General features: G+C 34.8%; 1 protein-coding gene across 5 annotated transcripts in view; it reads right to left on the reverse strand.

Moving 5' to 3' along the window:
- The window catches only part of LOC110449098 (transcription factor ETV6-like), a 78,593-nt gene that overhangs the window by 50,770 nt on the left and 3,476 nt on the right, over window positions 1-24,347 (reverse strand). The window contains exon 1 of one of the 5 annotated variants that reach the window (XM_021495725.1): window positions 14,006-14,091. The exons of 1 other annotated variant lie outside the window; for it this stretch is intronic. Coding sequence is in view for 1 of the 4 variants with exons in the window: in XM_021495722.1 (XP_021351397.1) it covers window positions 3,505-3,522 (18 nt within the window). In the remaining 3 variants the exon portion in view is untranslated. Of the gene's footprint in view, window positions 1-2,263; window positions 2,337-3,504; window positions 3,651-14,005; window positions 14,092-24,347 lie in introns of those variants that run through there. 3 more of the 5 variants (XM_021495727.1, XM_021495726.1, XM_021495722.1) reach the window with 3 other exon arrangements.

The raw sequence follows: 24,347 nt of genomic DNA on the forward strand, positions 1-24,347 counted from the left end.
GGGTAGTTAGACAAGCTAACTAATCAGTGGAGGAGTAAGATAAATCTAACATTCAGTGGAGGAGTTAGATAAATCTAACAAACAGTGGAGGAGTTAGACGAACAACAGTAACACGCTGGGATATCAATCTAACTATATGTGGGGGAGTTATATAAACAACAGTAAGACGCTGTGATATCAATCTATCTAGTTGTGGGGGAGTTGGATAAACAATAGTAACACGCTGTGATAACAATCTAACTAGTTGTGAGGGAGTTAGATAAACAAAAGTAACACGCTGTGATAACAATCTAACTAGTTGTGAGGGAGTTAGATAAACAAAAGTAACACGCTGTGATATCAATCTAACTATATGTGGGGGAGTTAGATAAACAACAGTAATACGCTGTGATATCAATCTAACTAGCTGGGGGGGAGTTAGATAAACAACAGTAACATGCTGTGCTATCAATCTAACAAACAGTGAGGAGTTAGACGAACAACAGTAACACGCTGTGTTATCAATCCAACTAGTTGTGGGGTAGTTAGACAATCTAACTAATCAGTGGAGGAGTAAGATAAATCTAACAATCAGTGGAGGAGTTAGATAAATCTAACAAACAGTGGAGGAGTTAGACGAACAACAGTAACACGCTGTGCTATCAATCTAACAAACAGTGAGGAGTAAGATAAATCTAACAATCAGTGGAGGAGTTAGATAAATCTAACAAACAGTGGAGGAGTTAGACGAACAACAGTAACACGCTGTGTTATCAATCCAACTAGTTGTGGGGTAGTTAGACAATCTAACAATCAGTGGAGGAGTAAGATAAATCTAACAATCAGTGGAGGAGTTAGATAAATCTAACAAGCAGTGGAGGAGTTAGATAAATCTAACCAGCAGTGGAGGGAGTTTAACTGAACTCAGTTGCACACCTTATTATTCCTAATTGCATTTGAGGGAGATAAACAAGTCACACTCTGTTGATATGGAGCCAATTAAACATCCGAGGGAATTTTATATACAAGAATAACACAAAGTTGATATACATACAAATAAACGTAAACACGCAGACGGTTTTAATCTAACTGACATATTGGCGAGTTCTGCAAACAAGTGCAACGTACAAGCGAGTGCTATTCATCTGACTTACACTTACGGGAGTTGTAATATAGGTGATGGTGTTTATGGCAGTTTACGAGCAATATTCTCTACTAAGTCACCACTGCCCTTTTGAACATCGCGGATAAGCTACGTGACATTATGTAGTGTATGGAATATGATAAACAAACGAGTAATTGGAAACATGTTTATAATAAATATAAAATATGTAAATGATTCTTCCTGCACCTGTTGTCCCTATTGTTACGTTGAATATATGTTCACAAGTCAGACAACCTAGTAGGTAGCCCCCTGTAAACAAGCTTATGTAATAATTGTGTTCCGAGGTAAAGATTACACGAGGTAGGAAATAGACACGTTCTTAATACAAACGAAACGAATTAAGGTAATGAAAATGTGTCACGTCGAATAGGTTCGCAAATGCAAATTGATATTGTGTTATTAAACATACCAAATTTATTTTTTTGCATACGACATGTCATTTATGTGCTATAATACATTATTTCAAGTATTCCGATTTGTTGATCACAAATATGTGCACTGATTTTAATTGAATTTTAATAAACGTCGGCTGAGAGTCAGTCATTACCCAGGCCACTCGCCGTCAGTTGTTCTTATTTTAAATGTAATGTACCAGAAAGCACAAGGTAATTGAAGGGCGAGAGAAAATCGATTGCTATATCATCAAGCCAACAGTTGTATTTTAATAATGCTATTGCATTTTGAGTCATTTACTATATTTTTCTTGAATAACACTAGTGTACAACATAAATACAGCAAAGTTAACACACCTGAAATCAAACAAGTACGAGTAAATAATTTGTCCTACCACAAAGACATACATGTACACGGTTTATGCACTCGATTGACCCGGTAACAGGTTTCAGCATGTTTTAACTCCACAATGTCAAGATATAATTACACATGCTACTACCCACTGCGACTGCACACGCCTAACGTAGATAGCTCATACTGTATGTCTCCCCAAGTACAGCTATATATCACAACCTGATAACTGTTGGAAATCAACTTTGCAAAATACTCGACACACTAGCATTAGCACGACACCGCTGTAACACAGTGAATGGACACTCATGATCAGACGCGAAGTACCCGTGAAATAGCGTAAAAACTATTGGATAACTTAAGATATAGCTTTACCTGGTTTTGATATTACCTTGCATCAGTTGTTGAACCGAGGTAGCTCGCGAGCCATCCCACACACGTGTGTTATCTTATCAGATATCTAAGTAGTATTTCTTGTTAAAGAGATGACTGACTTCTAGGGTTCTAAGAATCCCACAGTTTTTATTCATCTCTTTATCGTACGTTTTATCTCTGAAGTACCTATTATATAAGTATGCAGTATACAATATCAATAACATAGCTTCAAGGTCCATTCGAAACCTCACCATAGACAATGCTGTATATTTATTGAACTGAGCATATTGATTTATAATACTGTCATCATTTCTTTTAATTAATTTAAATTTCGAAATGAAAAACAAACAGCACAGTGAATAATTTAACTACAAAGTTCCAACAAAAACAAAACAAAACGCTGTATATTTATTGAACTGAGCATATTAATTTATAATACTGTCATGATTTCTTTAAATTAAATTAAATTTCGAAATAAAAAACAAACAGCACAGTGAATAATATAACTACAAAGTTCCAACAAAAACAAAACAAAATCAGAGTTTTTACAGCATGTTCACGTCTGACACGTTGATATGCAAATCATGACGCCTTTGAGACACACTATATATCGTTTTAAACATATTTTTCGCTGAATTTGAGACACTGGATAAGGAGCTGTAGGACATGCGAGCTTCCTTACCGCGGGGTATACAAACCTATTACTGTTGGAATGTACGTGAACAGAAAATATATGGGCAAAACCGGCTAGGTTAATACATGTTGTACTACAATGGGAAAATATCTGTATAATAAGTTAAGTACAGTACTGTATAACGTGACATCGTGTGTATATGGTAATCACGTCTAGTAACAAAAAAAAATACTCTCAAGTAGAGTGCAGTCGCACCCGTGTATGTAACAAGCTATGTAACAAGCTTTATATCAGCCTATCAAATTAAATGGAAAAAAAACATCGCCGCTACATGTGCACCCACTGAAAACTGAAACAATGGAACCATGTCACGGAACACAATCCCATGTAATATAAATCATTTACTAACTATTTGAAAAGAAATTTTATGTTCTATGTTTATGTTAATTACATAATGGAGCTTGATCATCTAGCGCCTTGGTCAGAGAAGTATAGCTTGTCATGACGTTAAACATCAATAACAGGTACGTACCACCAGTAGATGTTCAGTAAAAGGAAAAGTTCTGGTTGTCAATATTTATAGGTAATATAAAAATAGAATTCCTACCTGGAACGAATAATCCATGCTGCCTTATTCTTATGCAGGTACATTGTGTAGGCTAAAGGATGGCTATATCGTATCTACAGACATGCACGGAGTAAACAGAGTCCATTGTTGTCAATAAAAGGATTACTTCCGCCGTAGCGTGATGTATGAACACACATTTCCGGGAAACGCTTCCGCCATGTACATTAATATCCGGAAGCAGAAGAGGCGTCGCTCTGTGTCAGTAATGATACACACGGCTGGGTCGATACTCGGAAACAAATATCTTTTGTAGGCAGACCTCCTTACTCATCTACGGATAACCGCACATTGCAAAGGCTAAATCAGGTCTTTGTACCTACGTAACTATACAAAGTCTGTCAATGACTGTATGTAAAGTATATACTTGGAAAGGATATAGGGGCACGCCACGATGTGTTGACAAACTTCCGCTCAAAGGTCGTTTATCGCTGCATCGACTTAACATCGCGTGTTGCTACTTGTGAGGTACAAGGGAGAGTGAACAGTCGTTATAGTTTGACGATGACTCGTAATATAGTTTACTAAACTTAGAAGACTCAGTAAAAGAAGGATGCCATGGACTAAGAAGTAAAGTAACTGTTAAAATTGTATACCGATTTTATCTCTTTCACTTGGAAATTACTAATGGAATTTTAATCCTTCAGATCGCTGTCCTCAGTATAATTGTAGTCTTTCTCCACTCAAATACTAGAATAGGATATGTCTATTTAAATATTATTTTATTTTGTAGATTCAACAGCGTTAACGCTCACAGTTTCAACTGAAGTGAAGTATGAATAACACAATCTGTTAAACAAGTGTTTCAATGACTTGTTAGTCATTAAAAAAAAGCTCTAAAAAAATAACTGATGTTTGTCATGTTTATTATTCAAAATCGAGTGAATTTTTCAGTGGAAGAAAAAGAATTTAAGCAGTTATGGAGTGACGTCGTGTTGTTTTACTAACATAACATGCCGCGTAGGATTTGTCAGGTAGTAGATATGCGAAAATCACACAGCTTTATGTACATCTCCGTACCCTAAAGTAAGCTCATACCGACACTACCATCGAGTAGATGAAGCCATATCACAGTCACAACCACACTACCTTTGAGTAGAGGAAGCGATGTCACAGTCACAACCACACTACCTTTGAGTAGAGGAAGCCATATCACAGTCACAACAACACTACCATTGAGTAGACAAAGCTATGTCACAATAACACTACCATTGAGTAGACAAAGCCATGTCACAACAACACTACCAATGAGTAGACAAAGCCATGTCATAACAACACTACCATTGAGTAAAGGAAGCCATGTCACAACAACACTACCATTAAGTAGAGAAAGCCATGTCACAACAACACTACCATTGAGTAAACAAAGCCATGTCACAACAACACTACCATTGAGAAGAGAAAGCCATATCACAGCCACACTACCATTGAGTAGAGAAAGCCATATCACAGCCACAACAACACTACCATTGAGTAGACAAAGCCATGGCACAACAACATTACCATTAAGTAGAGAAAGCCATGTCACAACAACACTACCATTGAGTAAACAAAGCCATGTCACAACCACACTACCATTGAGTAGAGGAAGCCATGTCACAACAACACTACCATTAAGTAGAGAAAGCCATGTCACAACAACACTACCATTGAGTAGAGGAAGCCATGTCACAACAACACTGCCATTGAGTAGACAAAGCCATGTCACAACAACACTACCATTGAGTAAACAAAGCCATGTCACAACAACACTACAATTGAGTAGAGAAAGCCATATCACAGTCAGAACAACACTTCCATTGAGTAGACAAAGCCATGTCACAACAACACTACCATTGAGTAGACAAAGCCATGTCACAACAACTCTACCATTGAGTAGAGAAAGCCATATCACAGTCACAACAACACTACCATTGAGTAGACAAAGCCATGGCACAACAACATTACCATTAAGTAGAGAAAGCCATGTCACAACAACACTACTATTGAGTAGAGAAAACCATATCACAGTCACAACCACACTACCATTGAGTAGACAAAGCCATATCGCAGTCACAACAACACTACCATTGAGTAGACAAAGGCATGTCACAACCACACTACCATTGAGTAGAGGAAGCCATGTCACAACAACACGACCATTGAGTAGAGGAAGCCATGTCACAACAAAACTACCATTGAGTAGAGGAAGCCATGTCACAACAACTCTACCATTGGGTAGAGAAAGCCATGTCACAACCACACTACCATTGAGTAGACAAAGCCATATCGCAGTCACAACAACACTACCATTGAGTAGACAAAACCATGTCACAACAACACTCCCATTGAGTAGAGGAAGCCATGTCACAACTACACTACCATTGAGTAGACAAAGCCATGTCACAAAAACACTACCATTGAGTAGACAAAGCCATGGCACAACAACATTACCATTAAGTAGAGAAAGCCATGTCACAACAACACTACTATTGAGTAGAGAAAACCATATCACAGTCACAACCACACTACCATTGAGAAGACAAAGCCATGTCACAACAACACTTCCATTGAGTAGAGAAAGCTATGTCACAACAACACTACCATTGAGTAGACGAAGCCATGTCACAACAACACTACCATTGGGTAGAGAAAGCCATGTCACAACCACACTACCATTGAGTAGACAAAGCCATATCGCAGTCACAACAACACTACCATTGAGTAGATAAAGCCATATCACAGTCACAACAACACTACCATTGAGGAGACAAAGCCATGGCACAACAACATTACCATTAAGTAGAGAAATCCATGTCACAACAACACTACCATTGATTAGAGAAAGCCATATCACAGTCACAACACAACAACACTTCCATTGAGTAGAGAAAGCCATGTCACAACAACACTCCCATTGAGTAGACAAAGCCATGTCACAACCACACTACCATTGAGTAGAGGAAGCCATGTCACAACAAAACTACCATTGAGTAGAGGAAGCCATGTCACAACTACACTACCATTGAGTAGACAAAGCCATGTCGCAACAACACTACCATTGAGTAGATAAAGCCATATCACAGTCACAACAACACTATCATTGAGTAGACAAAGCCATGTCACAACAAGACTACCATTGAGTAGAGGAAGCCATGTCACAACAAAACTACCATTGAGTAGAGGAAGCCATGTCACAACTACACTACCATTGAGTAGACAAAGCCATGTCGCAACAACACTACCATTGAGTAGATAAAGCCATATCACAGTCACAACAACACTATCATTGAGTAGACAAAGCCATGTCACAACAACACTCCCATTGAGTAGAGGGGCCCATGTCACAACAACACTACCATTAAGTAGAGACAGCCATGTCACAACAACACTACCATTGAGGAGACAAAGCCATGGCACAACAACATTACCATTAAGTAGAGAAAGCCATGTCCCAACAACACTACCATTGAGTAGACAAAGCTATGTCACAATAACACTACCATTGAGTAGACAAAGCCATGGCACAACAACATTACCATTAAGTAGAGAAATCCATGTCACAACAACACTACCATTGATTAAACAAAGCCATGTCACAACAACACTACCATTGAGTAGAGGGGCCCATGTCACAACAACACTACCATTAAGTAGAGAAAGCCATGTCACAACAACCTACCATTGAGTAAAGGAAGCCATGTCACAACAACACTACCATTGAGTATAGAAAGCCATGTCACAACCACACTACCATTGAGTAGAGAAAGCCATATCACAGTCACAACCACACTACCATTGAGTAGACAAAGCCATATCACAGTCACAACAACACTACCATTGAGTAGATAAAGCCATATCAGTCACAACAACACTACCATTGAGTAGAGAAAGCTATATCACATTCACAACAACACTACCATTGAGTAGACAAAGCCATGGCACAACAACACTACCATTGAGTAAACAAAGCCATGTCACAACAACGCTACCATTGAGTAGAGGGGCCCATGTCACAACAACACTACCATTAAGTAGAGAAAGCCACACTACCATTGAGTAGAGGAAGCCATGTCACAACAACACTTCCATTGAGTAGACAAAGCCATGTCACAACAACACTACCATTGAGTAGATAAAGCCATATCAGTCACAACAACACTACCATTGAGTAGAGAAAGCTATAACACATTCACAACAACACTACCATTGAGTAGACAAAGCCATATCACAGTCACAACCACACTACCATTGAGTAGACAAAGCCATGTCACAACAACACTTCCATTGAGTAGACAAAGCCATGTCACAACAACACTTCCATTGAGTAGAGAAAGCCATATCACAGTCACAACCACACTACCATTGAGTAGACAAAGCCATGTCACAACAACACTTCCATTGAGTAGACAAAGCCATGTCACAACAACACTGCCATTGAGTAGAGGAAGCCATGTCACAACAACACTACCATTGAGTATAGAAAGCCATGTCACAACCACACTACCATTGAGTAGAGAAAGCCATGTCACAACCACACTACCATTGAGTAGACAAAGCCATGTCACAACCACACTACCATTGAGTAGACAAAGCCATATCACAGTCACAACCACACTACCATTGAGTAGACAAAGCCATGTCACAACCACACTACCATTGAGTAGATAAAGCCATATCACAGTCACAACAACACTACCATTGAGTAGAGAAAGCCATGTCACAACAACACTACCATTGAGTAGAGAAAGCCACATCACAGTCACAACCGCACTACCATTGAGTAGACAAAGCCATGTCACAACAACACTACCATTGAGTAGAGAAAGCCATATCACAGTCACAACAACACTACCATTGAGTAGAGAAAGCTATATCACATTCACAACAACACTACCATTGAGTAGACAAAGCCATGTCACAACAACACTCCCATTGAGTAGAGAAAGCCATATCGCAGTCACAACCACGCTACCATTGAGTAGAGAAAGCCATGTCACAACAACACTACCATTGAGTAGAGAAAGCCATATCACAGTCACAACCACGCTACCATTGAGTAGAGAAAGCCATGTCACAACAACATAACATTGAGTAGAAAAAGCCATGCCACAGTCACAACCACACTACCATTGAGTAGAGAAAGCCATGTCACAACAACACTACCATTGAGTAGAGAAAGCCATATCACAGTCACAACCACACTACCATTGAGTAGAGGAAGCCATATCACAACAACACTATCATTGACAGAAATTTGGTATTGATGATGACTTAAACATTTGGTTAAGATCACTTGAAAATAATATACTGTTTAGTACGCATCCTGTTTTTTTTTTTTTATCTACTACCCTTTCTTAGTGCTTAATACACTTTGTATAGTATTTGGTATGCATTAAATTGTATAAATATGATAATTGTTATATATTATGATAAATAAGTATATGTTTCATGAGGGAGTTGATTTATGATTTATGATTAATTAATGTGTATTGCTTATTGATTACGCAGTTAACATGTTATATCTATATATTCATAGATTTATTAATCTTGCAGTGCATTCATGATATACGCATTATATATTCTTATATTTAATGTTGGATCATTTATATGATGCACTAAGTGAGATATTTACGTATGTATCAATACAAGTATTGGTCCTTAAGGTAAAAGGTACCACTGAATCAGTTGAAATCGCGAAGATACGTTTTATTAAGATTATATTTCTTTTACACGGAATATTCTCTCGCCCATATGGAAGATGTAATAAACAATTTGTTTTGTTTCTGACTTACAGTCACTTCTCCTTCAAGTTTTTCATGGTCTTTGAGGCCAATACATTGGATACACATTTTAATGCTTAGCTTTCAAAATCCCTGTTTCATGTTGATAAAATGTAGGCTTTGCAATTAAAGGTCCTAAGCTCGACCCATGCATTTTTTTACCCATATTTTTAAACATTGAAATTTCGGACAAATGCCATTCTGTAAAATGCATGGTATCAGGTAACTCCTTTGAAAAGTACCTTTCACATGTTTCAATATAGTTACAGTGGTAACAGTATCACTTGTTAATACCAACAGTTCAAATCTAACCATATCGCATGGAGAGCCCAAATATTGGGAAAGGACTTGTCATAGAGTGCTTTAGTTTGTTTGTTTTTTCTCACCTCACATGTTTCATAATATAAATATTGATTTATTAATTCTATAATATGCTTAGGTATCTTTATGCATTGATCACCGTATGTTATTTAACTCTGATCAGTGCATAAATATGTATTCCTAAAATCACTTCTGTTTTTATTTTTGTCTGTTTCCAAAAACCCATCTATAACAAAAATATAACTGGAAAAACCAGCTTCCTGTTATTGTAGATAGTTTTCCACCATGGATATATAAAGTTCCATGTCTCCGTTATATCTAAAATAAGGTTATGTGTGTGTCTGGATGTATTTAAATTTCACCATAACACGGTAAGTATATATCTTTCAAAAACAACGTATGCTTTAATATCAAATGTAACCAAGCTGATATAATCTCGATAGTATTAAGTTCCGGGTGGAAATATACACTCTTACTCTAGAGGAAAAGCACTCACTTAATACTGATTGACAGCATGCCAGCATAGCTATATCGGGTAATGGAATATAATATCTAACATGATTTATGTGAGTCTGTAATAAAATATTAATCAGAAAATTATAAAAATAGACCGTGATGGGTTCAATTTGTGCGGTATATACAATCCAATAGACAGGTTTAGAGCCTTGAGCTGACAGCGCATACCACCTAAATCACCCATACGTTGAGCGTACGTCTGCTATTTTATCTAAAGTTTGCTAGATTCTGAAAAGGAAGATAACTCCCATGCATGCAGTGTTGAGCTTTCGACTCATGCCTAGTACCTATGATAATGTTGGATATCGTAATTCACGTTTTAAAAAAACCTTTTATTGTGTTTTAGGATATGTGTATTTATAACAAATAACAAGTGTGACTTGGTGCATATATCATATTTTTTGCAGTATGCCTTTTTTGAATTTATAAAAAAATATCAATTATCGTATTGTAAGCTATATATTTAGTTGGTGTTTTGTATATCAGTGTTTTGAATACTATGTGTAGAAAGGAGTGAAGCAGGGGCACCAAGCTTACAGTGGGAATGTCAAAGGGGGTGTTAAAACAGTAGCCATATGATAAACTGTGTAATTGTAAACGAGACAAATACACAAATTTATATATAGTGTGTAACTGTCAATTGGATGGCAGGCTATTTAAATTAGCATATTCATGCATACATGCTGTTTTTCTTCCTAGTTTGTTTAAATATATATATATGTGTGTCCGCCTGAAGAAGCCCTAGAAGGCAGAAAGGCCTAGCGGAAGATCTTATATATTTATTATTTTATTCTATACTTTGCTTCCAAAGGACTTGTTTATTTCTTATCTACTTTATATGTATATATAGATATATTATGTTTCAAAAAGCAGGCGTTTTTCACATGTCAAATAAATAGGATGCTTCAAATATATGATCTAATGAATTTATCTGAATATACCGATACATGTCCATTATATCACGGTTTGCTGTGGTTCGAGGTAGTTATGTATGTAATTAGCAGCATCTGATAAAGAGGCAAACCAGAAGCAGGCAATATGACATACAGATAACGTGGTCAAGCCTAACACCGTTTATATTGGAGATCAGAAATTCATTGTAATGGTGCTATTTGGTATCAATTCAAAACCTTCATGACAAAGTCGTTGTTTATAGATACAATGGTTCATTTAGGATGGAAGCAAAAATACAGCACTTGGTTGTGGAAACATGTATTTGTATATAAAAATGATTTTCAAACGAAAATGTCTTTGGCATCCCAATACATAATTTCAATGTGAAGGTGTTGTTAATTTCTTATCTATAGATTCCCTTATTGTCAATATTATGCCCGTTGGGATATTTTGTGCTGTTTCCGGACGTTTTTGAATTTCTAGTTTGAACTAATGATTTGTTTTAAAAGCTGCATTTTTTTTCTGGTTAAGTTTTCGTTAAATACTAATTGAATAAAATAAGTGATCTGTTCTAACCAACTTTAGTAACGGTCTTCAGGGTTTGATGGGTACATATCCTGATTTGTTTTTCTAGTGTCAATACATTATAGATCATGAAGTTGCATCTTAAGATCCTTAGCACCACTGATAAGTCTTATACATGTAAAGGAGAGGTCACCACATCATACATTAAATATTTAGCTTGTTTTTATTTCAGCGTCGATTTATTAAATTTGAAATAAATGCTTACTTTCAATATCTACTGATACCTGAGATATGTTACAGGTTTTACAAATACTCCGACATACATATTTCATTTTTCAAGTCAAGAAAATCTCATAGCTTGGAAACATTCCCCTCTTTCTAATGAAACAAAATATAGGGCGATCAGGTCACACACCTATAGTTTATTTCAGTCCTTTTAGGCAATGTGTGAACTGCGAATATAAATCTTGGGGTTTCAGTTAAAACAAATTAACATAAGTGCATACAAATTGAAATAAAAAAAAGGAACATTTCATTTTTTTCTACTAGATATCATTTAGTTTATTAATGCAGCGTTTGCTGGATTATAATGTAAGGCGGTTCCAGGGATAGCTAACAGGCTTCTGGATGTTGTTACACAGACTATCTGTCTGTCTTCAGCAATTAAAGTCTGACTTTTTTCCTGTGGCTGCATTAGCAACCAATCCTATTTTAATATTCCTATTATATCTTAATGAAACTTGCTTTTCTTTGACGTTTGTGGAACGTTAAACTTGGTATAAATATAAGTGTAATTTGCTTGCAAGCTTTGTTACTGAAAGTGCACACAGGCCGATAGCTGGTACGAGCAAAAGCATTGATTAATATCTAAAGGCATATAGGGCCTGTATAATATGTACCTGAGCTAAAGCAAATAAAGATGCAAAATAGCATAATGCTTTTGAAAACTAACTCCTGGAGGATATTTTGTGTTTTCGACGTGCCTTATTAGGTACGTGTCAGGTTATCAAGACCTTTAAACTTTGATATGTTTTTACAATTATGCAAATATTGAAAATATGCTAAGGCTGGTTTTATAAGCACAAAAACCAACCATCTATCTCCTGTAACATTAAGATAATGGTTTATTACATTCGCTAAAACACATTTCAACAGACGCATTATAACAGTTTTTCAAACGAAAATGTCTTTAGCATCCCAATACATTATTTCAATGTGAAGGTGCTGTTAATGTTTTATCTATAGATTCCCTTATTGTCAATATTATGCCCTTAGGGATATTTTGTGCTGTTTCCGGACGTTTAGATATCTGTCTGTTTGTTAATTAGTTTGATTTTGCTTGGTTTTGTCGTTGTTTTTTTAATTTCTTTTTTTTGTGTTTTTTGTTCAAACTTACAATTTTCATTGATATGCCTGAATTTTTGTATCAGCACCTCTGTCTGTTTGCTTGTTTTGTTTTTATTAATTAATTTTACTTTGCTTGGTTTTTGTTAATGTATTGTTTTTGTTTTTGTTTTTGATTTTTTCCCCTTTTGATTTTTTCCCCTTTTGAATTCAAGTTTAAAATCTCCACTGTTATGCCTGAATCTTTTTATCTGTACTTCTTTTCTTATGTGATATTACATTCCTATACATACCTTAAACACATCTCAGGTCATCGTTAACTTCAATACCACATTGTTATTGCAAAGTAAAATATCAAGGACAACAGGGAATTCACTAATGAAGAACACATATTTGGAGTTGAAGTTATGCAGGATTTAGAAATACAAATTTATTACAATTATTAAAAAAATCTGTATCGGGAAATTTCATTTTGTATGACTTTGTCTTGTTTAGTTCAATAAAAGAGTGTTGTTTAACCTCTGCAGTATACACAGAAAGAAGACAACATAATCATATGTTTTGTATATATTTATAATGTTTGAAAATCATCAAGCAAAACCGTAATGCAAAATATTCAATGGCATCTATTGTACTAACACACCCATCGACCGCTAGACGTTAACGTACGTGTCCACATGGTTTTCAGAAAACAGATATGGAGTGTATTTCTGAACCCTACACGAATTCCACGAAACTTCAGCTGGTTTTTCCAAAGATAAAAATAAGATTACTGAAGTTATAGACAATCCGATAACACCCTCTTCCCAGATACGTCCCTTACTATCACCAAAACAATGATGTTATATTCCTAAATAATTAACCAGAATACAAAATAGCATAATAAACACAAACAGAATCACAAATGTTTCAATATGAAAAAGTAATCAAAATATTTTATAATCTTAATCATAAAACATTACTGATCAAATCTGCATTTTAACTAAACATCATATGCTAGGAAGCTTGTATTATCATTGTGTGTCGAACTTTAAAATACCTGGTGTATGCTACATCATAAAAAGTATAAGTATTATCCCAGTGTCTTAAGTTCCGTAACGTTATCATAAAGGAAAACCTACCTGTAGCTACCAGGAAGTTGTTAATGTCGGTAATCCAATCAGAATGCGCGTGTACGGACGACAAGCTACAAGTCAAGAAGGGCCGTAGTCTCAGATCTGGGTTACAGGTGACATACCTACCATTCATTGTTACTCTAACAGGTGTTCCATGACGAATAATCATCAAACATAACTTATAACTTACAATACATGTTATTTTGATATTTACATAATAAAATGTCACTGTGTTAACGATACGTATAGAACATACCTGTAAAAAAACTTCGCCAAATTAACCAAAGCCTGGTTAGCTTGACCATTTATGATAAAAGAAACCAATACTAAATAGCGCAAGGAGGGCTTTAAATCGTTAAAGAAGAACGAATTACATTGAATTGTTTCTGTTATTCTTAAGAATTAAATCACAGAATTTTATTCCGAAAAATGTTATGTCCCTTCAAAGTGGCAAGTTAAGAAAGACTGGCTCTAGAAATGCACTCGTGACGTGAATAAATCGTTGCGTGGGCACTGACGCTGATCTGACTAAAGCACAGAATAAATCTTTTAAATGTGCAAAAGAATACCGCAAAATATTGCTATTGAGGGGTACACTGATCGTAATCGTAGGTAGCAGTCTTGAAACGACACTGTTCCATGTGGCCTTTATTTAGAACTGCACCTAACATTGTATAGTTAACGCCCATGATAAACAAAGTCAAAGATTCACCTTAATGTGACGCCATCTTCATGGAATTCTAACTGACTTGATTTAAATGATACATTTTAAATGTTCAATTATCGAAGTATTCGAAACATTTTTCCTGTTCGTTGCATTATCTATATGCTAGGTCGTTTAAACGATTATATGATAAGTTTAAGATATGTATAAATGAAAGTTGAAAGTTAAAATACAATCTCCACTTAAGATACAGTTTTTTTCGCATTTTTGAAACGTCGGTCTTATGGTGCAGTAATATTTCTTTTGTGTTCAGTGGCTTAGCATAAATGTATGCTTGTATTCTTAAGCATATACTAAAAAACATTAAGAAGATTTTTTTCAATCATATCTTGTTATTTTTTTTATGATTAATATGGACCGTCCGTAATAACCATTAAGAAGGAAACACATAAAATATTCTTGAAAAGGTAGGGTCAACGCCTATGGAGATTTAACACAAGTGTCGGCCCCTGCTTTGAAATTCAAAACAGGATAAATCCAAAAAGGTATGGGTATAGAAAGCTTTAAACGGGAATAGTTAGTTTGAGAATTCATCCTATGGTAAATTGGACCTCATTGACTTACACCTGTGTGGGTGTTAAAGGTGCGGTAATATAATTCCTCCTAGAGCATCTAAATGACGAAATTACTATGTAATTATATCATCATCGTGTGCAACATATTCCAATTGTTATTGTGCTACCGAATATAACAAAATGTAAAAAAAAAATATGGTTCTTTTTATTTAAGATTTAAGCAGAAAAATATGTGTAATTTCATTACAAATGAGAACATTTCCATTTTTGACACGTTAATTGACATAGTTCTTAAACGAGTCTATTTTTCATACTTGCTTAAAAGTTGGCTACCAATAATAATTTTTAACATCAGGAATTTGAAAAAATAGACATTCGGTAAATTTGTCATATAACACTTTTGATTCAAAAGAAGAAAAACATAGCTTTCTTACCATTTTTCTTTTAACTTGTGTTTCTTTATGACCAAAGGTCCGTGAGTCTTGATATTTGGCATGAAGGTTGTTCATATGAATGAATTTAAGTTTTGTAAACGTCGATGACCTTAACCTTCGTTCAAGGTCACAAAAAATCAAATGTGCTAAAATAATGTTTTGGATGGGGAGTCAGACAAGGATGTCTTTCCTTGCTTTATTTGTTTCGAGTTAATGACAGAAATAATATTCCTTCATATTTTGTTTTATGAATGGGCGAAAGGCAAAGTGAAGTAATAACTAGAACTGTTAGCCAAAGGCTATTAATAAACATGCTCCTATATAAACCAGAACTGTAAGTCAAAGGCTATTAATACACATGCTCCTTTATAAACCAGAACTGTAAGCTAAAGGCTAACTAACGCAAAGCATTGTAAAGCATTACATAGTCTCCCACCAGTAGTGGTTTAAGTATATAGGTCACTGACAGTCTGCCTGTAATGACAAAACATACTTGCATACCAAATCTTGTTAGCACGGATGAAATCGTCCTAGTAGTTAAGGAAGATTTTTAACAAAAGTCCATAACTCCCTAAAAAATTTCAAAATGAAAAACATGCCACCCTGATGCACTACATCAGGGGGTAATTACCATAGAAATCGGTCCAGTAGTTTATGAGACAGAGAGAGGTTTTTTCAACAAAGGGCTATAACTCTTTTTTAAAGGTAGGAATGAAAACATACAACTTGGATACACAATGTCAGGGGGCAGTTGACATATCTGTAAACTTCCGTTTAAATTGGCCCCATAGTTTTAGAGGAGTTGTTTCGACAACTATTTTTCAACAGAGGGCTATTACTTCATAAAAAAGGGTCAGATTGAAAAGAAAATATACCTGGATGCACAAGTTTAGGTGGTAGTTATCATATCTTAAATCTTTACTTCAAAAGGAGTTTAGAAGGAGTTGTCAGGACGTACGTTTTCTACGGACGGACAGACAAGATGATTCCAGTATACCCCCTAACTTCGTTGCGGGAGGTATAATAAAGTGTTTAGTAGTTTTACTATACCGGTTTTGATATTACATAAAAATAATTCTGTAGACATAATATATTTATGGATTTTTTTTAAAGAAGTTTAAATATAGACTATCATTGTAACTATATATAGGCAAGTTGACAATGTTGGTTATATTTTACTTTTTGTGAAAGTTTTCTAATTAAAAGTATCACTACGCTTACTTTATGTAAACCAATATGACATATTTAGTATCAAAATAACAGTAAATGTATACACTATACACTATCATAATTCATTTTCAAAATAACAATCGCCTGTGACATTTATCTGTGATTTTGTTAGGATACCCCCGTCACTCAATCTGGTGTTATGCAAGGAGGTCCACTACGGTTATCAGTAGTAATTATGAATAATCATCTATGCAGTTATTGATCATTTTTATGTATCTACATATGGCAAAAGAATAAAAGAAATCAAAGTTGGGGCCAAATGTTGACCTCTACCTTTAATTCGACGGAACATATGATACCGTGTTATTCTCGGATAATCGTTGAAGGGCCTTTTCAGTCTTATCATTAGCAAGTGAAACTTTTCCCTGTTAATTATCAGACTAAAAGGTGTTCCCAGAACACGGGTGATTGTTTGTAGGGTCTGGTAGATTTGTTTCCATCTATGTAAGCATACACTTCGAAAAATAATTTGCTACGCCACTGGTGTTGATTTCTGAATCAATTATCACCTAGGCACTTTTTAACGAAGCAACACCACAAAGTTATTGTCATGTGTTAAAAAAACATTTCTTTTGAAGTTTTAAACGTTAATGTTAATTTACCTTTAATGATAGTCAGTAGTATCGAATTTCACCTCTACATTTGTGTGTCCATTGTTTTTATTCGTTTAATATCTCCTAGGTTTTTTTGAAGGATCTATTTTGTGTTTCAATATTGTCTTCTCATCTTTGCTATGTGATAGGTTCCTGTAGCATGTAGTTCAAGTGGTGTCGTCACCTATTTTTTTTACCAGAACTTGTTTGACATTTTGATTGATTTGATGAATGTGAAGTCATAAACGTAGGATGCAATCTACAGCAATATTTTGTCGGCTTATGAACACCATATTTTACAACAGTTGGAAAATAGAAGTGACATACAATGTAATCTAAACGAATCACAGAAGAATATTCCTGATATTTCTTAATGTCGCCCGCACTGATAAATGTATTGACTAGATCATATAAACTGACGCTCCGACCTAGTTAAGGACAGATACCAGAAATCGATAAAAGTCTAACTTTTATTTCTTTAAGAACTTTATTGATGTTGAAAGCTAGACATACAAAGTCCTTGTGATATGTTTTAATTAATTCAAGCTACAAAGCTCTCATAGGAACGCCTGTGATCGACTATAATGGCATGCCGCCTAACCCATCACAGATGCTTTCAACCAGGAACTCTATCATACTTACAATATCGTCCTCAGCATATTCAATTTTGACTTTGACCTTTGTTGTACTTTATTGATTATATGGCGAGAGTACCCAAAACGGACTACTGACCGATATTTTATATTATTCATTTAAATTAAGAAAAATGATATATATTCATATATGGTTAAATCAAAGATAGAACATCGATTGGTGTTCGTACAAACACATAAGCACATGGGGTTCATTTGAGATATTTATAGAATGCGCTTACGTCGCGTTTTAGAAACTAATGTTTTTTCCCTATATGTCAATACCCAAAACGGATCAAGGCATTTTATACATTATTTTTTATTGATTTCTCATACTACACTTTCCACAAAATGAAATGTTGACACATTTAACAACTTAAACGTTCTTTTTCTGTAGTGTGATCCCTTTTGGGTACCGGTCTGATTTGAAATTTCCCGCCCTGGATGTATGTGCGTCTGTACACTTAACGTACGGATTAGCTGTTTCGAACTTCCCTTTGTTAGGGTCCCTGGTCCAGTCTGATCCTACTCTTACACATCTTTTTGTTTCTATTGAATGTTTAATGTTTTGATTGCAAAAAGTTATCTTAGGATCTACCTTCATTTTTATATACAATTCTATTATAAATAAATGAATGAATATGTTCTTGTTTTGTTTGCATTGGTTTTAATGATTAAGACTTCTCTAATATTTCCATAATCCTCAAATCTTTCTCATAAATTAATGAAACGAAATATGTTCTTTATAGATAAGAACTTTCCCAACTCTATCAGTCTATAAACCACCCCCTTACAGCTACTATGGAAACCATTCCTTTAAAGCTTTATGTACATTTTCTGTTATGGATTTCAATTTTTACGAATAAACTATTTTATTAATAGCGTTTTTGCGATAAAAGGTATAAATCTACTTTATTTGCACCAATATATGTAACTGTTATATAAGTGATTTAGACCCCTGTTTACATAAGTGATTTAGACCCCTGTTTACATAATTGATCTAGACCCCTGTTTACATCAGTTATTTAGACCCCTGTTTACATAATTGATCTAGACCCCTGTTTACATCAGTTATTTAGACCCCTGTTTACATCAGTTATTTCGTTTATCGTTTGGTCCGGGATATGGCCTATGCACAGCTAGCAGTAGCACACATGAAATACAAACTCATCACGTACAAGTAAATAATAATTATCGTTATTAGCGTTATAGATCAGTATTATCATGGTATACCGTTTCATTATTATACACTGATTACTACAATGTCCACCATTACCAGTAACTTTTAGGTAGATTCGTATCGTAAATGTTAAACACTCATAAGTCAAGTTCATTTTACTGAAATTCAAAAATATTGTTCATATCAAAGCAATATTGTTATATTAAATAGTCGGTGCACGTCAGTCAATTTATTTATGTTGACATATTGGATACTAGCGTAACATTATTACCGTGTACTGAATTTAACACTACATTTGTAGACAAGGAAGATGTTGTTTTGAAATTCTGTACAAATAAAACACAGTCCTTGATATAGGACAATGTCATGCTGGTAAACACATAATGACCGAATTAATCAGGTTATTAACTTATATACTTGCGTGTTGTAATTATTATTTACAACGACACATTTAGGTGTGTATTGACTCGTCTTTCATTTGTAAAGTGATAAGTATGGCTATCTACACAAAATCAACAAACATAATATCCAAACATCACAGGCATACTACGATAAGGATGTTTATATAAACCACAGCTTCCTGGTAAATCTTGGACTGATGTTAAGTTTTATTGGCAAAGACATATCTTAAAAAATGTTGTTCTTATTCTGTACAGTTTTATAAATCATTGGTGTGTATAGAAACGCATGCGACCCCTGCAACTTACAGTAATAAATATCTCATCGGGTTTCTTGTATAGAAACATGCGACCCCTACAACTTACAGTTATAAATATCACACCGGTTTTCTTGTAAAGAAACATGCGACCCCTACAACTTACAGGTACAGTAACAAATATCACACCGGTTTTCTTGTATAGAAACATTATTCTCTTTATTGCCTCCAAAGATGAAGATTACAAAGTAATGTGGAACATATATACAAAATATTTGGTACATATATACACGAATACATATTATGCATTACATAAATATACACTTTATATATAGGGATGTGTATATAAGGTGTAAAATAATAAAATATTTTAGAGTAAACCTAAAAAGTTTCAATATACAGATTGCAAATTGATTTGCACAAGCCAAGTAAGTTATGATAAATTGTATTGATAAGTGGTACGTAATACTTGACTATGTATATAAATCAATGTATCGTTGTATTTGTTAATACATGCAATAAAGACATGTATTGTAATATACTAACTATAAACGCGGAAGATACATTTGTGGGTCTGGATCACATAAGGGTGGGGATATCCCTACCTGCAATGTGTAACGGGCCCACATAATATGTATAATCCAATGCATCTTAATCTGTAGTATAGTTCATATAGTATCTCATGTGATATCTTTTGTTAAGTGCACATAACTTATAGAAAATATTCTACATTAGATATGTATGTATTTAACTTTTAATCATAACTATTATATACATTAAGTATAATATAGTTTACACATCTTGTACACATAAATGATGGATTTTATCCTGAAATCATTCAACTCTTCCTCACTAATTTTGTAGGTTATATTTCCTCCAATCATTATGTGTAATACCTCAAGATCTGGGAGAGAGTGTAAATAGACACTAAACAGTATATCATTGATATTGATTATACAGCACCATAGTTGGTCCCTCAACTCGGAAGTATACGAACACTGTAGCACTAGATGTGTCATTGGGTCTTGATATAAAAACCGACATTTATGACATAATTCCATGGTTGTCAAGCTACGGATGGTTACAACTATTGCCATTATATATAGTATATATTCTCTGTATTGAGGAAATTGAAGCGCTAGCTTCCATAAAGTATTAGGTTTGAGTTGGTTATGTATTTCTGGAAATCTTGTAAAATCATTATCAACTTTCATACGTTCCTTTAGATTGTGCCCCTCATATTTAATTACAGAATTATATGCTGTGGTTTTCCAATCACTTTTTTTTCGAAAGATTCCAGTTTCAACAAAATTATCTAGATTTTGATGCAACGAATGCTTTTTTAATATTTTGACTATGTCGGGGATGAATCCGTTCTGGTACGGTCTACCTAGTCGAAACAAAAAGAGTCTTGTAATAAAAACTTTATAAACAAGAGTCATTGGGTTCATTCTACACAATCTTAATAATAATTTTCTAATGTCTATATATGCCTCATTGGAGGTCCAACCAAGTAAGGATGCACACATGTCTGTTCTGGTTCTTTTTTCAAAACCATGAATACGTTTAACAATAAAATGTTGTGCTCTTTCTAACATTATGATTTCGGTTTTTGTCAATTGCCAAAGCTCGCACCCGTATAAGGCGGATGGATAAACTTTAATTTTGATAAGCTTTGCTACTGTTAAAGGGTTGAGAGCATAAGGATGTGCACCGGAACGAACAAGGGACATCGTACCCGATCTTAACTTATTACATGCAAGTGTTGTTCTCTCAAAAGAGTTCTGTTTAGAGTTTAATAAAATATCAACATGTGTAATGCCGTCAGTCTGTGGCATAATACAATTGTAGAGATAAAGATCTTTATACATAGTACAAGTTCTACTACTTGGGTTTGTGAAAGTTACAATAATGCTTTTTACAGCATATAATGAAAAACGCCATTTTTTACTATAATTCTCACATATTGATATCATTTTCTGAAGACTTTTAAGACTCGTACTCAGCAGACAAATGTCATCTGCCTGTGTAGGAACATTAACATTTAAATTAACAATTACTGCACCTAAACCAGAATTCTCTATTTCATTTAATAAATCGTTAATACAACTTACAGTAATAAATATCCCACCGGTCTTCATGTATAGAAACATGCGACCCCTACAACTTACAGTAATAAATATCACACCGGTTTTCTTGTATAGAAACATGAGACCCCTACAACTTACAGTAATACATATCACACCGGGTTTTTTTGTGTATAAAAACATGCGACCCCTTCAACTTACAGTAATAAATATCACACCGGTTTTCTTGTATAGAAACATGCGACCCCTTCAACTTACAGTAATAAATATCACACCGGTTTTCTTGTATAGAAACATGCGACCCCTTCAACTTACAGTAATACATATCACACCGGTTTTCTTGTATAGAAACATGCGAACCCTACAACTTACGGTTATAAATATCACACCGGTTTTCATGTATAGAAACATGCGACCCCTACAACTTACAGTAATAAATATCACACCGGTTTTCTTGCATAGAAACATGCGACCCCTACAACATACAGTAATAAATATCACAGCGGTGTTCTTATTGAAACATAATGATTTATTTTAACGAAAATCGGTTCCCATGTCATCCAAACCTAGACATTTTATTTTTTAGAAGGCTGGTTGTACACATGTACCAAGTTTTAATCAAGGTCATTGTACGCGTGTCAATCATCTGATATGAACCTGAAGTTATCCCTTGTGGGGATTTAACAATCCATGCACATCTAGAGATGACTGAGCTAATCTATGTGTATTGTCTATGAGTTCTCACTCAAATTTTGGATATCCTAACCAAACTCTATCGGCCTGGGTTATATCATACTATTAACATTATCACTCATTACATCAGAAACAATATTACCTGGTCGTACATTCAATTTATAACACATGAGTTCTTGGCAATGTAAAGGAAAGAATATACCATACATAAGCACATGATTTAAGCTAGAAGGTGATACGAACAGTCGGCATACAACTCATGACAAAGCACAAGTATATTCCACTTTTAATGCTGTATTATATAATTGGTTAACATTATAGCTTTATCTAATACGTTATAGCATTGGTTACCGGTTCGATTCTTAAGTAACACGCTTAATCACTGGCTAATTTGAGATACCTACTGTAACGCATTACATTATTGGTTATTGTTAGGTTCCTACTGTAATACGTGGTAACGTTGGCTGCTGTTTGGTTTCTCAAGTAACACGTTAAATCATTGGTTATTGTTTGTATTCCTCCTGTAACACGTTAAATCATTGGTTATTGATGGATTCCAACTGTCACACCTTATATAATTGGTTATTGATGGATTCCAACTGTCACACCTTATATCATTGTTATTGATGGATTCCTACTGTCCCACCTTACATCACTGGTTATTGATGGATTCCTACTGTCACTCCTTACATCACTGGTTATTGATGGATTCCTACTGTCACACCTTATCTAATTGTTATTGATGGATTTCTACTGTCACACCTGATATCATTGTTATTGATGGATTTTTAATGTCACAACTTATATCATTGTTATTGATGGATTCATACTGTCACACCTTATATCATTGTTTATTGATGGATTCCTACTGTCACACCTAATATCATTGGTTATCGATGGATTCCTACTGTCCCACCTTACATCACTGGTTATTGATGGATTCCTACTGTCACACCTTGTATCATTGTTATTGATGGATTCCTACTGTGACACCTTATATCGTTGGTTATTGATGGTTTTCTACTGTCACACATGATATCATTGTTCTTGATGGATTTTTACTGTCACACCTTATATCATTGTTATTGATGTATTCCTACTGTCACACCTTATATCATTGTTTATTGATGGATTCCTACTGTCACACATTATATTATTGGTTATTGATGAATATGGATTCCTACTGTCACACCTTATCTAATTGTTATTGATGGATTTCTACTGTCACACCTTATATCATTGTTTATTGATGAATTCCTACTGTCACACCTTATATCATTGGTTATTGGTGGATTCCTACTGTCACACCTTATATCGTTGGTTATTGATGGATTTCTACTGTCACACCTGATATCATTGTTATTGATGGATTTTTAATGTCACAACTTATATCATTGTTATTGATGGATTCATACTGTCACACCTTATATCATTGTTATTGATGTATTCCTACTGTTACACCTTATATCATTAGTTATTGATGGATTCCTACTGTCACACATTATATTATTGGTTATTGATGAATATGGATTCCTACTGTCACACCTTATTCCATTGGTTATTGATGGATTCCTACTGTCACTCCTTGTTTCATTGTTATTGATG

This window comes from Mizuhopecten yessoensis, unplaced genomic scaffold (assembly GCF_002113885.1).
Source record: "Mizuhopecten yessoensis strain PY_sf001 unplaced genomic scaffold, ASM211388v2 scaffold4483, whole genome shotgun sequence".
Lineage (NCBI taxonomy): Eukaryota > Metazoa > Mollusca > Bivalvia > Pectinida > Pectinidae > Mizuhopecten > Mizuhopecten yessoensis.